This window comes from Triticum aestivum, chromosome 3D (assembly GCF_018294505.1).
Source record: "Triticum aestivum cultivar Chinese Spring chromosome 3D, IWGSC CS RefSeq v2.1, whole genome shotgun sequence".
Classification (NCBI taxonomy): Eukaryota; Viridiplantae; Streptophyta; class Magnoliopsida; order Poales; family Poaceae; genus Triticum; species Triticum aestivum.
This window is the reverse complement of record NC_057802.1, coordinates 10,523,213-10,540,950: the sequence shown is the minus strand read 5'-3', so window position 1 is coordinate 10,540,950 and position 17,738 is coordinate 10,523,213. Positions and strand designations below refer to the sequence as shown.

Here is a 17,738-nt window from a genome sequence, read left to right as displayed (position 1 = left end):
ATGAAAACATTGCAAAGGCAACATAGAGCACTAACTAGAAGCCCCGGATTGCATTCCGTCTTTGAAGTTTGAACACATCCCGCAACAAAAATCTTGCACACATCCCCCCATTGATATAGAGACGTGCAATGCACCAATCACATACAATTTCTTAAGGATGTTCGAATCGTGAGAAAAACTTAAAAGGAAAAAAATCCTAATAGTGTTCAAGGATTATTTCATTCATAAAGAATAGCGAAGTCTAAAGTGAAGCAAAAAAATGATTTGCACAAAAAAATTATATGGGATCATAACTATTTGTTAGTAAAAACACATTGAAGATGTTGCATGCTCATTTTTTCGGATACCCATATAATTCATGTAGTAGCGGCATCAACCTAGATAAAAGTTGAAAATACTTAACACGTTGGAACAACTTAGATGACCAATCATTCAACGGAGGACGAGAGCGAAGCATGCATAACCTACTTCGTGAAAACAGTCAACATATATATAGGGGATACTATGCATTGAGACGTGCAACCCATCAATCATATGCAACCTCCTCGTCCTCCCAGTCCTTGTAGTTGTCGTCGTCATGGTCCTCCTCGTACAGCTTGCCGTCATCTATGGTGATGGTGAGCACGACATCTCCATTGGACACCTTGGGCACGACGAAGAAGTACTCGGCCAGCAGCCCGTCAGACCTGGACAAGCTCCCGAGTTCCAGCCATGTAACCTGGTAGTGGCCAGAGAAGCGCGAGAAACCAACGGAGCACCGGATCACGTGTCCCCGAGCGATCGGCTTGACGGAGACGAGGGAGACTGCATGACCAAGCGACTCCGGGGGCGCCATGTTGAGCAAAAAGACGCGGCCGTCGCCGCCACGGAGGAGATGATAGCCTGGCTGGACCTGGAGATCGAACGCCACAGAGTATACGAACCTCTTCGTGTTCCACTTGTGACGGGCGGTGAAATGGTCCAGGAGCTGCGCGTTGGTCCCAGAGAAGCGGCAGCCGGAGACCGGGCACACGTACGGCCGGTTCCGGCACTGATTCCTCTCGTGCTCCGCCTTGTGGTGGTAGGCGATCTTCTTCTTGCACCCGTGCTTGCAGGGAAGGAGGATGCTGTCCACGACGCGCTCCATGCCGTAGCAGCGCTGCGAGATGGCGGCGGAGCACGTGCTGCACTTCCTCTCCTCCGCCGGAAGCTTGTCATGGCAAGAGCAGCAGATGAAATGCCCCACGGAACACTAGAATGAATTGACAAACAATCAGACTACGAAAATTCACTTCTTGATCTGATGATAGTACATACGTATGGTGGATGTGATGCGTTGGATTACCTACCTGGTATATCGGAGGTCTGAGGGGCAGATAGCACGCGAGGCAGTTGAAGACCTCCATCCCCATCATGGTGACATCCTCCATCTTCGCAACGCTCTCCTCCTCTCGCAGAGCTTCTCCTCCTTAATTTCCTCTTGTCAGAGTTATTTGTGGGAGTGGGAGTAAAGTAGTACTAGTGATATATAGCGGCTGCGCTACTACTAGTAGCAGATTACCAAAAGCCGGAGTCTTTTTGTTTCGACTTCCAATGGCCATAACTCAGCATGCAGTTTCGAGGAAACCAGACTTTTAAGTTTGACAGCCCAGCATGCAGTATGAGAATTTTTAGAGTTTAGCATGTCATTGGTGGTGTACACAGTATTGGAATCGGCGACGTTGCCTAGTGCCTAAACTACGCGGAGTGCTTTTTACCGAGTGCCGGACAGAAACGGCTCGGTTCCTCCCCACACAGTAGTATACTCTTTCCGCCCGTCCCGTTCATACAACACCCACATGGACATGGCCACATGGTGTCAATCATGCTTGGATTAGGATTGAAAACGACCGAGATTGCAGAGGATAGGGCACAAACTTCAGGGATTTGAAGGTGAGGGTCCATTTGCAACGAGCACTACAATCTCAAGGTTTAAATCAGACTTCACTCGCTTGACAATCACCTTAATGATACGGTCGACGTTGCGCACGTCCGTCTTCCAACCATTGCTGCCGCCACCACCACAATGGCCCATCTTCACAACCCATTTGGTGAGGCCGCCGGAGTCGGCTATGCTCATGGGGCATATCTTTTCATGCTCCTCCCTCTCGTGGTGTAGCATCTTCCCGACAGTGACACGAATGGACCACACAACGCGCTCAAGGGCGTGGCAGCGGCTGTAGCTCGTGGGGATGAAGCAGCGAGTATAGCCCGTTTTATGAAGCATGAAACACACTTGTTCTTGTCCGGGAGGTTGCCGTGGCAGATCGAACAAACCAGGCCGCACAATGTCGATAACGTATTCAATTAAATTAAGAAGGGATATATAATTATTAACTTGCAATAAGTTAAAATTAAATCCACATGCTTGAACTACCTTGCCAGGGGTTTCGACCTCCTTTGCGAGAAAGAAAGGAAAAAGACTAGCATGGGTACCTGAAATACCGGAGGCACGAAGGGGTGTAGGCATCTGAGGCAGTCGAGAGCCTTCGAATCTACGTCGACGGCGATCACCATGGGAGCGGCGGAGGTGGTGCCGTCGTGATGCTACTGGTCAGCTTTGGTGGCGGTGGCCTTGTGCATCTGGCGCCTCTATTTGGTTGATGCTGGACTGGTAGAGTGTCGACTGGCGATGGCGTACTCTTCAGTCTTCAACCAAACTAGGAGGCACTGCAATAATGGCGCTATTGAGCTCACAGTGGATCTAGGAGACTGCCGAGTGCTGGTTGCTGTTATTTTTTTCTTTTTGAGACAAGGTTGATCTGATTAAATCAATGTAAAAAATATCGTGTTATAAAAAAATAGCATGGCTCTTAAAATTCAATAATAGCGTGTTATATCACACTATAGCATGCTATTAACGGGACATGGTATATCAGTTTATTTAGTGAGCCATTCTTCAGAATACTATAGTGTACTATTCGTGATGCTATAACGGGCTATTTTTTCGATGGATTAAATGCGTCTTGCTTCTTCTCAAGCACCATCCTCACTAGCCCGATGGGCCGTGCCTAGAGTTCAGGCTGCCACGGTTGAGCCGGCCCAGGAGGTCAAGTGGGAGCTACCCTTGGTCCATTTTCTAATATCTCCACGCTATCTCAACCACCAGGTCATCCCGCCATGTACACGACGCCGCCTCCCGCAATCCCCTCTGGCTCTGCTTCCGCCATGACCAGCACTAGCACCGGCTCTCCTTCACCGGCCGAACGATACACCGGTGACTACCTACCACTAGTAGAAAAAGAGGCTTCCATACGCTCCCATTAGTCCCCAAAATAATCGAACCGCGACAAAAGGGGTCTTTAGTCGCGGTTCGAGAGGAGACCCGCGATCAACTATCTGGACCCAGCGCGCTCGGTCGACAGCCGGCGGACGGGAGGGGCTTTAGTCCCGGTTGGCCAGGCCAGCCAACCGGGACTAAAGGCCCATCCAGCTGGCGGACGGGAGGGGCTTTAGTCCCGGTTGGCCTGGCACAATATTCAGCTCACTTCACTTCACTTCACTCAGCTCACTTCACAATATTCAGAAGGGGGTGGTGGGTTTGCTTTTGGTTCCTCCTATGCACACAAGGTGTTCGATGAAATGCCCGAGAGCCTGAAACAAACATGATATGAAGTGTCCGAGCCACACTTGAGCTTTCTCATTTATTTTTCCTCCGCGATCGCGGTTAGCAACTTGAACCTTTCATGTGTCATTGATAAAATATGCATGTGTGTAGTTCATTGTTTAATTTGTATTATTTCTAGCTAGTTAGTTTAACAAATGCATGATGGTTAATTATATACTTTATATAATAACAATGCAGATGAATCGGCAATGGATGTACGGTCCCCGACTCTCCGGCGAGTTCACTACGGGTTTGAAAGATTTCCTCGTAGTGGCAAATGCGAACAAGCAGCGAGGTTTTATTATCTGTCCATGTGCTATCTGTAAGAATCAGAAGGGTTACTCCTCCTCAAGAGAGGTTCACATGCACCTGCTTCGGCGCGGTTTCATGCGAAGCTATAATTGTTGGACCAAGCATGGAGAAAGAGGGGTTAAAATGGAAGAAGATGAAGAAGGGGATGATATCGATGACAACTATCATGATCATTTCGGTGATACTTTCATGGAGGATGATGCTGAAGGTGGGGAAGGGTTAGGTGAAGGTGAAGAAGAGGCACATGATGAGCCCGCTGATGATCTTGGTCGGACCATTGCTGATGCACGGAGACGCTGCGAAACTGACAAGGATAGGGAGAATTTGGATCGCATGTTAGAGGATCACAAAAAGTCGTTGTATCCAGGATGCGATAATAGTCTGAAAAAGCTGGGCTGCACACTGGATTTGCTAAAATGGAAGGCACAGGAAGGTGTAGGTGACTCATCATTTGAAAAATTGCTGAAAATATTGAAGAATATGTTTCCGAAGAATAACGAGTTGCCCGCCAGTACGTACGAAGCAAAGAAGGTTGTCTGCCCTCTAGGTTTAGAGGTTCTGAAGATACATGCATGCATTAACGACTGCATCCTCTACCGCGGTGAATACGAGAATTTGAATGAATGCCCTGTATGCACTGCATTGCGTTATAAGATCAGAGGCGATGAATCTGGTGACGATGTTGAGGGCGAGAAACCCAGGAAGAGGGTTCCCGCCAAGGTGATGTGGTATGCTCCTATAATACCACGGTTGAAACGTCTGTTCAGGAACGAAAAGCATGCCAAGTCGTTGCGATGGCACAAAGAGGACCGTAAGTCCGACGGGGAGTTGAGGCACACCGCTGATGGAACGCAATGGAGAAAGATCGACAGAGTGTTCAAAGATTTTGCAGCTGACGCAAGGAACATAAGATTTGGTCTAAGTACTGATGGCATGAATCCTTTTGGCGAGCAGAGCTCCAGCCATAGCACCTGGCCCGTGACTCTATGCATCTACAACCTTCCTCCTTGGTTGTGCATGAAGCGGAAGTTCATTATGAGTTGCTACGTTCTGTAAGTGATTTATTTCTACCTCATCTCGTTCTTCATTTCTAACTATATTGTTGCGTACGCTATTATGCAGATTAAAGATTTGGGAATGCAAAATAAGAAACATCCATGATGTTGGGTTCATTGACCCACATATCGTTAATGGACATGTGTTACAATATCACCCCGAAGACGTGGAAAAAGACTTGTACAAGTTTCTTAGAAAGCATCAACTCAAAAGTCATATTCTATTTCCTTACCATTTTGGGTGAGTGTTTCTCTCTTGTGCCCATTCTCTTTTGTTTACTCCATGCATGGTATGTCTAATCGATGAGTTATGCATGACTGTGCATGTAAGGTGTCCGCAGGTTCCACTGGATTCTGCTAAATATTGAACTTCACACCTCCAGAGTTCTAATCATAGACTCTATAGATTCGGATCCAAAGCGTTGGGCCGACATGAGAAAAATGCTGCAAAAGTAATTATTTTCAATCATTTGAGCTCTATATCGATCGGTCTCTTTCGTTCATTTCCTAATATCAAGTAACTAATAACTCCCTTGTTCATTTAATTTTCTTTGCCCTGTAGGGTTTGGAGACGGTTCTCAGAAGAAATTGTCGGTGAATTCAAACATGAGCTAGATTTTAGAAGGTTAGTTAATGTGGATAAGCAGCCACCGGGGACCAATCTATGTGGATACTATGTTTGTGAGAACATCCGGAAACTAACCTCTGAGCGGAAGGCATCGGATAGCGTGCGGAAGGCGACGGATAACTTGCGGAGGAGGCTTAGTCCAGAAGCTCGCTTCCGACCAATTCAAGATGAATAGCAGGATTTTTCTTGAGGGAAGTCATCAATCCTAAAGGAGAACACTATACCGAGGACGAAGACATTTATATGCATACCCGAGATTGAAACTTGTTCGAAGTTGTATATGGTCCTCCATCCTAATTGTGTATGGAAACTTGTTCGAAGTTGTATATGGTCACCCGAGATTGAATATGTATTATATATTCCTCTTGAATTCTTCTTGTTTGAAATTTCATATGCATGTATATAGTAGCGTAGAATATGTGTACTGAAACTTCATCAAAATTAAAACAAAACACAAAATAAAATATAAAAGAAATAAAACACTACAAATTAAAAAGAAACCAGGTTTAGGGGGGCTAAAACCCTAAACCTGCGGACGAGGCCTTTAGTCCCGGTTAGCCACGAGAACCGGGACTAAAGGTCCTCCGCCCCGACGGACCCCTGGCGCCCACGTGGACGGGCCTTTAGTCCCGGTTAGCCACGAGAACCGGGACTAAAGCCTTTAGTCGCGGTTCGTAAGAGGCGCGACTAAAGGGGGAGTCTTTAGTCGCGCATATTTAGTCCCGGTTTCACAGCCGGGACTAAAGGCCTTTGCGAACCGGGACTAAAAGGCTTTTTTCTACCAGTGTACCAAAAGACGTCGTAGTTGACATCCTCTCGGGGTTGCACATCAAGCCTGTCTGTCAGTTCCGATGCGTGTCCAGATGGTAGGACGACGCCGTCATATCCAGTCCAGAATGTCTCGCCTTGCACAAGTCCCGCTTTCAGCCGCTACTCATCACCTGCCACGGCCTGCGTGTCCAGCTGGTTGTAATGGATGGAAACATCGCGGGAACGCTCAAGACGGACCATTTTTTTCCGTGACCTCCCGAGCAGCGACGGCCTAGTCTTCACGATCGACGTCATGTACGACTGTGCCAAATTGATGGACCTTGCCACCGACGAGGTGATGGTCTTCACCTGCCTGCAACCAGCCACGACAGGCAGCAAAATCCTCGGCTTCGTCCCTGCCACCCCGTCGGGTCCGCACAGGTTGTGGCTTGCGTCGGGCCTGTGACATGTGAAATCCTCACTTTAGAAGATGGCACAAGGTGGAGGATGATGCAGTCGCCCCCAATTCATGTGAACCAGTATTGTTGCCCTGCGGTGATCGATCAAATTTAGTAACTGACAATGAAAAATTTGCCGTCGTCATCTCGATGGCAAATTTACTTAACATACATGTGCCAGTGAACCAGTTTACCATGGTTTCATTTCCCATGAGAGCATTGTGATCTCATGAAGTCCATCACATTCTCGTCTTCCGAACATGACAATTTCCAGCTTTCTTTGTAGTGCTCTCATGGCAGGTTTCTCAAATTTTGTTGTTTTTATATTTGCAATGGCAATTCTATATATCTTTTGTTGACATGGCAAATATAACTACACATCCATCGCAGAGTTCACTCTATTTCCCCTCCGCTAATTTTACTTTCACAAACAAGGCAAATTTAGTTAATAAATCATGGCAAATTTAGTTTATTGCTCATGGCAAATTTAGTTTACATGAATTTTCACCATTGCAAGTTTTGAAACGATTCCGCCAAGGCAAGTTTCGATACGAATCTGCATGGCATGTTTCCATATTCATACTTGATTTTCAATTTTCTTTTGTGTTTTTCCACACACGACAAATTCATCATACAAATCAGCCAAGGAAATTCTTGATACGAATCTTCCATGGCAAGTCTTCTCGTTCATACTTGATTCCAACCTTTTGTGTTTTTTCACACACAGTAAATCCATCATACAAAAACATGGCAATTCTTGATATGAATCTGCCATGGAAAATTTTCTTGTTCATACTTGATTTTGAACTTTGATCGGGACCACGACAATTCTTCTCTTTTTTGTAACATGGCAATTTCTTTTGAACGGGCCCATGGCAAATTTAGTGCATGCATCATGGGAATTAGAGTTTATCGATCATGGCATTTTTTAGTCTATGCATTGTACAATTTTTTCTGTTTTTGAATGGCATGGCAAATTTGCGTCCCTTCTTTGAAAATTTAGTTTACTTGACCAAGGCAAATTCAGTTTATTGATCATGGCAAAGTGATTTTATTTGATCATGTCAAATTTAGTTTATTTACTTCATGGCAAATTTAGTTTACTAGTCATGGCAAATTTAGTTTTCAAATCATGGCAAATTTAGATTACATGAATTTCGCTGTGGAAAGTTCGATACGATTCTGCCATGGCAATTTTCTTGTTTTCATACTTGCTTTTCAATTTTTTGTTTTTTTTCACACACAGAAAATTCATCATACAAACACACGGCAAATATTGATACAAATTTGCCAGGGCAAGTTTTGATACGAATCTGCCATGGCAATTTTCTTATTCATATTTTTTATTTTCAACTTTTTGTGTTTTTACACACACGGCAAATTCATCATCCAAACACAGCAATTTCTTGAGACAAATCTGCCATGCCAAGTTTTGATACAAATTTGGTTTATTTATGATGTCAAAATTTAGTTTATTGGTTCATGGCAAATTTAGTTTACAGATCATGGCAAATTTAGTTTGTTGATCATGGCAAATTCAGTTTTCAAATCATGGCAAATTTAGTTTACATGAATTTTTCTGCCATGGCAAGTTTTCAATCAGTTTCTGTGTCTAGTTCTTTGTGAAGAGTGTTTCTATCTCTAGTCCCGGCGCTACTGCTATGGGTTGGTAATGTCCATGTCTCTCTCTGAAGGAATATGAACATCATGTTTGGGGCATGCTTGATTGATTCGAGGATCACTGTTTTGTTGAAGGTCTACAAGTTTGCATAGTGGAAGGAAAAAAGGAAAGAACAATTATGGAATCAGTGAAACCCATGTTTAGTGACCCATTTAATTTGTAAATTTTGTACATTGAAAGTGAAATCTGCTCAACTGGTGGCTACCATTCCAGACTTCAGGACTCGTCAGAACAACCCGAGTCCGAGAGCAAAGCATGCAAAATCTATTTCGTGAAAACATTGCAAAGGCAACATAGAGTACTAACTATAAGCCCTGGACACATCCCTCCATGGACATAGAGACCTGCAATGCATCAATCACATACAATTTCTTAATGATGTTTGAATGCTGAGAAAAAACTCAATAAAATGTCCTAACAATGTTCAAGGGTTATTTCATTCAGAATAGCTAAAGTCTAAAGTGAAGCAATTATATGGGATAATAACTAGTATTTTTTAGTAAAAACACATTGAAGATGTCGCATGCTCATTTGTGCGGGCCATTGTTTAAAAAAGAGGAGACGGAGAGAGTTACATATACTTCTTGTGGTAGCAATATCAGCCCCTACCTTCCTTCTGTGTACTGAAGGCCTGTCGAGTGTTCTTTTGCACAAACAAGAGCGGAATGAGCTACATGGCATCAAGAATGGTCGTCTTGGCCCTTCTATATCACATCTGCTCTTAGCGGATGACAGCATTTTCTTTGCATGAAGTGACCAGCGGAGTGTCGAATCCCTTGAGGATGCTCTAAGTCTCTATTGTGATGGCTCTGGTCAGAAAATCAACCCGGAGAAATCGTCGATTCTCTGTCCCTCAAAGAAGTGTGCTGATGTTGTCAAGCAGAATGTTATGAACGCCCTTGGGGGAGTGACTGGCAAAAACATCGACATTGAAGGCTAGGTTTGCAGGAACCACAAGTCTATGTAATTGTGCCGCAGCGCCGCCGCCCCGTGGTTCTCATCGCAGCTGCATCGACTCGCGTGTTGCCGTTGCGTCGCCCCTTCGGGCCATAGTGCCGCGATACGCGGTCCCCGCCGTCACCTCGAGGCTGTCCCCGCAGTTGCACCGACTTGGGATCCGCCGCTGTGTCGCCCCTTCGGGCCGTAGCGCCGTGACCCGCGGTCCCCGCTGCCGCCCGAGGTCATCCCGCCGTCGCCCAGACCCGCCCGCGGTCCACTCCATTGTCCCCGCGCGTCGACTTCCCGTGGTATGCGGCGCGCCGCCTCCCTCGGCGTGAGCACGCCACCGTCCGCGCCGGTCTTCGTCACGTTGTCAGGTTCCTCGCCCACTTCGAGCACCGCCGCCACGCTCCTAACCAAGCCGCTGCCGCCGCCGTCAGGCCGCCGCCGCCACTACCTTCGTAATCGGCGTCGCTGCCCGTCCACCTCCCTCGTCTTCGTCCAGCACCAGCCTGTCGCCAGCGTCGCCATCATCTACCCCGACCACTTCATCTACACCGACAACCGCGGGCGACATCGGCCCCGCGCTGATTGGCGCCGCAACCGTCGTCGAGTTCTTCTCTGCTGGCCTCCCCGACTTCTCCGACATGGCGTACAGCTCGTGCAGGTCGCAGTCTACGCATGCCCGGTGCTGGTAGACCATGATTTGTAATCATCTCCTGCCTTATCTCTAGGAGAGGCTTCTTGCCCTCCAATCCTTGTACTCTATATAAACCGCGCGAGAGACTCAATACAACATCCATCATATTCCGCCAATCTCCTCTTTCCCTTCTAACAGCCATTGCAGCCAGGGAGGCCTCCGTTGTCTTCAGTGTCATGACCCGAGCAGCCGATCACCATGACTACGAGCTAAGCTATAAAACGAGCCCCTCCCCAACCTCTCAAAGCACTCGGCCCCTATCCTCTCTCTTAAACGACGGCCTGCACAAAGGATATGCGATGTGCGACCGTCGCCTCTACACAACCACTCCTCCATGTCAAGCCGTCGTCCATATTTTGCATCCCCTTGCAACCACCGAATCTGGAGAGACGAACCATGCATCACTACCGTTTGATGGCTACCGCAATCCCTTGCGAGTCTGCCGCCTCAGGCTAGAGTTGTCACCACAAGGACCAACACCGATGGTGGAGGAGACAACCCTCGACTAGCACCTCGTCGGTGAGAGCTTTGTCCAGGCCTGTCGGCCCAATGGCCGACATGGCTGAAGCTGGAGCACGAAAGGTAGATCACCATCGCTGACGTGCACCCACGCATAGCACAGTGGCCGCTAGATTAGGAGCGCACAACCCCTAGATCGCGCTACGCCTCCCGGTCGGAGCACTCTGCCACCTCGAGGTCGCCCGCCGTAGTTGCACCACGGCCTCACATCCACATCACCACTGGAAGCCCGCAGTCGTGCAACGACGTGTCTGGATCGGGGCATAGCAGTCACATTGATGACAGCCGCCGCAACCGAGCAAAAGAAGGAGCCCGGGCCACCCAACTTGCAACTGGAGGAGCCGTGGAGTCTGACGGGATCGAGAGGCGTACGAGTAGTGCTGGTCAGGAACCAAATCCACGCGGGGTAGCTGTGTCGAGGGACGAGGAGGCGCGAGATGGCCCGCAGCTGCGTGGGGCCTTGCTCCAGCGACGTCAACCGACGGCGGCAGGACGAAGAGGGATGGGGAGGAGAGCTAGGCGCCGGCGACGGAAGCGCCTCCCGTGTCTCCCGAACGGCCAACATGGAGGAGTCGCTTGTACTCTAGTGATATCTACTAGAGTACAAATCATTTGTGTGTAATTTTCTAATGTGAATATCTGCTTAACTGACTTCATCACCACCAAATGAGAATATCGTATTCAATTTTTCTTTTCACGTGAATATTGTATTCAATGAAAATTCTTAATGGGCTCTAGATACTTTACATCAACTGACTTTTATACAGTCGCCATGGGCTCTTTATAAGACTATGAACAAGGATTGACTTAGATTAGGTGAGGCGTGATTTGCACGTGCACTAGACACGTGAGTCGCCCTAGCAAAATTTTTATTTCTTGTTTCTTTGTGTCACGTGCCTTGGGTGCCTTGGGTGCACATGCATAACAAGACTCTTGTTTCTTTCTTAATATAGTTGATTATTTAAATTCTTATTTTCCTAATATGTTCTTTAATGTATACAAGCTGGGGCCATGCATATCGCTTGTTTCTTTCTTTAATCGCATACATTTCACTCCGAATGATTTACTTACCATTCTCATCGTTGTAAGCCGGCCAGGCCCGAATTCTCAATCGTACAGATTTCACACACTGTCATTGCTTTTGATCGTTGTTGGCCACACATATATAAACCCAGGCTAGATATGCGCATGCCAAAACCCTTCTCGCAGGAGATGGCCTCCAATGGTGGTGCACCAAACCCATGGCAACAACAGCCGCCGCGGCCATCGCGTGAGGGCTACACATGCCCTTTTTGCTGTAGGAGGTGGGTCACACACCAAGCCCTTGGTGGCCACATGTCCTCGCAAAGCTGCCGCAACAATCACCACCGGAACACGCCGGTAAGCCTGCCCCAACCAGCCACCTCCGCACCTGACTCTACTCTTTTGGGGCCGTGGCTGCTTGTGCTTGCACCCAACCTTGCCTTCTGGAAGGAATACCGATGTGGAGGTCTCCGTCCGGTGGAGATTGACTTCATGGGTCTACTACAGGCGCAAGAAGACGTCGCAGTGCCGCAGCTGAATGACAGAGCCGGCGAGGTGGTCGACCTGACCTTGAGGCTCTGATTCGTGGAGGGCACATGATCACAAGCAAAATAAATACATTCGACGATAGATGAACATCATGTAATATAAGATTCATCCAAGCTTGTCATTTGTTTCAGCTACCTCTTACTGTGTTCTTCGCTATTTAGAACTTCGTATTGATTTCAAGATGACATGATGAATATGGTGCATGTTTTCAAGATTCAATTGCCTTTGCCTTTTTCTAATTTAAATAGGTGCGTACCTGTCTGTTGCAACGGGACCCGAGAGTTTTCATGTTTACAATATAGTAGTTGAGTTGATTAACCTTACATATTTAGTAGGTCCATGTGTGGAATCCAATCTCCTTGGCCATGCATGGGACCACAATGGATATTAACGAAACACCCAATGCAACCTTGTGAGCGTTATATCTAAAAGAAAATCCATTTTATAAAGATTATCCTTCAGAAAGAGAAACATAAAAGCGGATTATGAAAAGTGCACAAAAAGTGGCAAGCAAGCATCAAACATTGAGGTGTCCATGCATTCCTATGGAGCAATAAAACATAATTAAACAATTTACGCTGGGTGACCGGCTAAGTCTTGTGGAGCAGTGGTCACATTGTTCACCGGCACCTCCCACACAGCCATGTGCACATTTAAGGCCAACCCCACCACCCATGTCTCCTTTGGCCTTATCCCCTTGCGCTTCTTCCACCATTCCCTCTCTCCTCTTTGCCTCCACCTCTCCTCCCCCCACAAGAGGGGGCATGCCGTTGTTGCCACACGCATCTTGTCCCTGATCGACAGCAAGGCCATCAGCGTCGCGCACCTTCCCCCACAGTGCCACCGGATGCCCGCGCTGCGATGAGCTTTTTCCCTTGGCGAACAAGAGCATCGTCCAAAGCTTACTTTGCAATGGGTTGCGCCCCAAGCGTGCTCGAACCTTCCAGTCCCGACTGTTAGAAGGGAGAGAGGGATTTGGTGGAATAGTTGTTTTTATTGCTTGAGCCTCGTGGGCGTATATATAGTGAGTACATGATCTGCTTGGAGTACAAGGCAAGGTAGAATAATATCCTACGCTATCCTAGCTTTCCTAATAATCACGATACTCAACACCCCCTGCAATCACAACGGTAGCGACGCGGACGGTGAGACTGGAGAAGAATTAGAAGGCAAGCCAACGGACACCCCCCACAGTCATAACAGTTGACACATCGCGGAAGTTGTGGCTAGAGTGGTAACCGACGATGTTGCTCAAGCAAGGTGGTAGCCCTTTGTGCCGATGTCGATGTAGCCGAGAGCGTAGGATGGTGTAGCCATTGTTGAGGTAGCCGTGCGAGGGACGCCGTGGTCGATGTCGAGTCGGGGTGGCCGGTGTCGAGGTAGTCGCCGTGGACCGGGAAGAAGAGCGGCGGTGGCGGCCTGAGGAGGCGGCGGCGGTGGCTAGGTCAGAAGTGCGGCGACGGTGCTCGAAGTAGGGACCCGACAGCATGATGAGGACCAGCACGGACGGTGGCGTTCCCGCGCCTAGGGAGGCGGCGCGACGCATACCACGTAGAAGTTGACGCGTAGGGACGGCGGAGTGGACCGCGCACCGCGACGCTACGGCCCGAAGGGGCGACGGCGGGGAAGACATCAGGGCGGTTGCAAGGACCGCATGCCACGCTCGCTACGGCCTGACGGGGCAATGCAGCGGCAGCGCGAGGGTCGGTGCAGCCTCGGGGATGGTCTGGAGCGGACGGCCTCGGGGCGGCGGTTGACCGCGGGCCGCGGCACTATGGCCCGAAGGGGCGATGCAGCGGCAGCGTGCGGGTTGGTGCAACCACTGGAACAGCCTCAGGGCGGCAGCGGGGACCACGTGCCGGGGCGCTACGGCCCGAAGGGGCGACGCATAGGCGGTGTGGATCGGTGCAGCCACGGAAAGAACCATGGGGCGACGATGCTACGGTCCGAGAGGACGACGCGGATGCAGCCCATTGCTCGATCGGTGAAGAGGCGTGTAAACTTAGACGGTGATCTTCACTGAATCCTGAGGAGACGTTCATCGGGTGGTGATCAGACCAGACGAATTACGTTAGACAACGGGACGTGCACATCGGATGCAACATGCACGGGCAACTAGCATGCACGCACCGTGCATGGAACAACCAAGCGGCATGCAGCAATGGGCAACAGCACCACGCTTGCGCGCGGTGCATGAGTGCGCACGAGACGTACGCGGCCAGCCCGACAGGGCAACGCAGGCCAGCGCGAGCGACCGCAGTACACGACGCGTGTGCGTATGGCCTGAGGCGCTGTGTGGCAACTGATCCCGTTGGAAAGTCAATGAAGATGCTGACGAAGTAGACATGCGTGGGAGACGACGAACGGCGGCCAGGGACGCAACCTGATTTGAGATCGGAAAACCAAAAAAGAACCGCCAATTAAGACGACCGGCGAGAGAGAAAACCTAGATCAGGAAAAAGACTCTCTAGGCCACATGGTCAACATGATCGGCGGACGAACCCTAGGTACGGGCGGCGCGGCCCCCGGCGGCGGTCATGGAGGCCGACCGCCCCGGGGGCGGCGCGCGGGGCGGAAGTGGTGGGTGGCGGCTAGGGCTGGATCGGTTAGGCTGGAGAGGGATTTGGTGGAATAGTTGTTTTTTATTGCTTGAGCCTCGTGGGCGTATATATAGTGAGTACATGATCTGCTTGGAGTATAAGGCAAGGTAGAATAATATTCTACACTATCATAGCTTTCCTAATAATCACGATACTCAACACTGATGCTGGACCCGACAAGGGGGTGTGTTGGGTTTGCCCCTTTTTTGCACCACGCGGCACCGATGCTATAGGCGGTTTTGTTTTGCTGGCACTAGTGGCAATAGTTGCTGGAATCAAGGACTTTTTCTTGTCTGGATCCACAATTGGGTGTGTGTTTTACTGCATCTGGTGACGTATTTTGCGACGACCGGCAGTAATCATGGAATAATATATGCAAATAAAAATGAACAAACCTATATACATACATCATATCCAAACTTCCGAACAATAGTATTTACCAGTTCAGCAAACATCAGGGAGAGATTCTGCATGTCAAGGAAAATGAAAAAAAATTGAGTGTCACGATGGGTGAATTGAGTCGAGCAAGATGGCTGAATGGACCGCGATGGTAGCCTAAAGGGCCTTGAATGGCTGAATGGACCATGGTGGGTGCCACGGCGTTGTTGTGCTACCAGGGGCGTGTTGTGCTGAATGGACCCCGGTGGTAGCCTAAAGGTAGTAACTGGCAATAGGATCTTCTCCGCCATCTGTGCGGTATTTTTAAACTAGGAAACAGGAAGAAGAAAAGCCAAATGCTGCAAGTGTTACTGATAGAGTTTGTGGTAGACAGCTCAAAACGCCAAAACATAAAAGAGAACAAGAGCCCCCACAAGGCTACAGCTCTAGTGTGGAGATCAAGGAGAAGCTGGAGTGTTTCCTTGAAGGAGGACCAGAGCTCCTGCAAGGCTAGAACTCTAGTTTCGGAGATCAATGAGAAAAAAAATATTATTTTGCTGGCATGAGCGGTACGAGTATCAAGTAGATTCACAATGGTGTTGCATAAATTGCGATTATATTGCAGAAGAGACCAAAAATTGTTGGATGGGTATTTACTTTTGTTGCAATCAATTTACAAATTTGGAGCATAAGTTTAAACTGGTTTGTAGTTGGATGGTTGTCGGCCAGAATATAGCGGTAAACAGCAGACTGCCACTTTTATTAATCCCTATTGTTAGGTTACTTTGAGAGAATTAAATTTGATGATGAAATCATAAACAGAAGAAGCACAAGGCTAACAAACATTCACAAAAGAGATAGGTTGTCCAAATTAACAATAGTGCGGACGTCTAAATCTGTTCACATGGTAGGATCAATCATCACAGATATAGAAGAGTTTAGTTGTCCGTTTCGACGTAAATGCCAAGTGCGTCAATGAGGCCTCCGGAGCGCCCGTGGAAGCCAACTATCCTGCCGCCCGCCGCTGGCAGCTCGAACGGCGGGCCTTTCCGTGTCCCGTATGGTCCGAAGGAGCGCCGGTTGCCAACTAAAGTAAGCGCTCCGACGAGGAAAGAGCCACCAAACTCGCCCACATGCCCTTTCATACCGGTGAGGTATTCGTCCGGCTCCAGACAGATCTGCACATGCCAAAAATAAATAACAGATACATGAAGTGCTAATTTTCCTAGGCGTGATTTATGATTCAATTCCAAAATAGTTCGTTCATTGGAATGGCATGGCATCCCCTTGAGAAAAGATCTGTCAAGGAATAATGTGATGGATGGAGTAGGTCTTAATTAGTATCACCTCTGAGCGCTGTCGACCCTCAAGTTTTCCCCAGTGCTCCGTCTGCTCAATCCGGCCGTCACGCTCGTAAGACACCGAGATGGCGTCGACGGCGCCTGCATGCCACAGTATTACCTTGACGATGCGGTCGCCGCCGCGCACGTCCATCTTCCAGGCGTCGCCACGGGGGCCGCCGCAGGGACCCATCTTGAGAACGTGCCCCTGAGAACACGAATCAAGAGAGCAGAGCACCACGCGATCATTTGCCTTCAGATGGAGAGATTGCCAGACCAGAGTATATGATTCCTAGGCTGCAGGCGTTACCTTTGCCTTGACCTTCTGGAGTTTATCCTCGGCGGCTTTCGCCTCGCTGCGATGGTCGCCGATGCTGACGGTGATGGTTGCGGGGGCGCCAAGGGAGATGTCCGGCAGAACAACTGCAAAGCGGTCCGCCGGCAACAACGCACCCTGCTGGAGCGGCAGCACGGCCGTCGATCCTCCTCCCGGCGCGGCAGAGTTGCTGCCGCCGCCGTGGCCCTCCAGGTTCGGCTCCTCCACTTTGACTGTCACCTTGCTACCGGCCTTCTCCATCTTCCTGTGGATGGACGTCTCCTCACTCGACCAATATATATGTGTACTGAGCGAGCGACGTGCTAGCTAGTGGTAGATGCACGCAGGGTGAGGCTTTTCGCTTCGTCTTCCACACCAAGCTCAGTTAACGAGGAGGCTTTGGCTTTCATCGATCTCTTCCCATTCCCAGGAAACCAGTCTTTATGTTTACGTGCAATTTAATGGGGGGCAACTGTACGTTAAGTTGGCTGATTATTTTTCAACCACAAATTTTTTTTAAGGTTCAGTCCTCTCCTTCTTCTTCTATGTGAAATTCAACCACCGCCCAACGGAATTTCAAGAGACTTACAAATCGCAAATGTACAACTTAATTGTGTAGTGTGAGCCAGCGTTCACAAAAAAGTTGTACTACCCCACCCTATTGATCGTTTGTTTCGACTTCCGCCCTTTATACACCCTCAAAAACCAGACTCCGGAGCATGGAAATTGGTAGGTGTGCAGTTTGGTGTCATCCTAAAAGAAGATGTCGTCGGCAGCAGCAGGTTCCATTGATCCAACCTGATCAAACCACCTCCATGGCTCTCTAGCAAGCTGTCCTCTACTACCTCCGTCCTGGTTTATTCGT

At 48.8% G+C, this 17,738-nt stretch overlaps 2 protein-coding genes across 2 annotated transcripts; both read right to left on the bottom strand.

The window, feature by feature from the left end:
* Window positions 1-526: 526 nt before the first annotated feature.
* LOC123076858 (E3 ubiquitin-protein ligase sina-like) lies at window positions 527-1,409 on the bottom strand. The gene is made up of 2 exons (XM_044499005.1): window positions 1,329-1,409; window positions 527-1,231 (listed from the first exon to the last, which is right to left on the bottom strand). Exons 1-2 carry the CDS (start codon window positions 1,407-1,409, stop codon window positions 527-529), a joined length of 786 nt encoding a protein of 261 aa, XP_044354940.1.
* A 14,647-nt stretch (window positions 1,410-16,056) lies between these two features.
* On the bottom strand, window positions 16,057-17,239 carry LOC123076859 (jacalin-related lectin 19-like). Its single transcript, XM_044499006.1, has 3 exons — window positions 16,868-17,239; window positions 16,565-16,765; window positions 16,057-16,395 (listed from the first exon to the last, which is right to left on the bottom strand). The coding sequence occupies exons 1-3, from the start codon at window positions 17,132-17,134 to the stop codon at window positions 16,156-16,158; spliced, it is 708 nt and encodes a 235-aa protein (XP_044354941.1). The 5' UTR covers window positions 17,135-17,239; the 3' UTR covers window positions 16,057-16,155.
* Window positions 17,240-17,738: the final 499 nt, after the last annotated feature.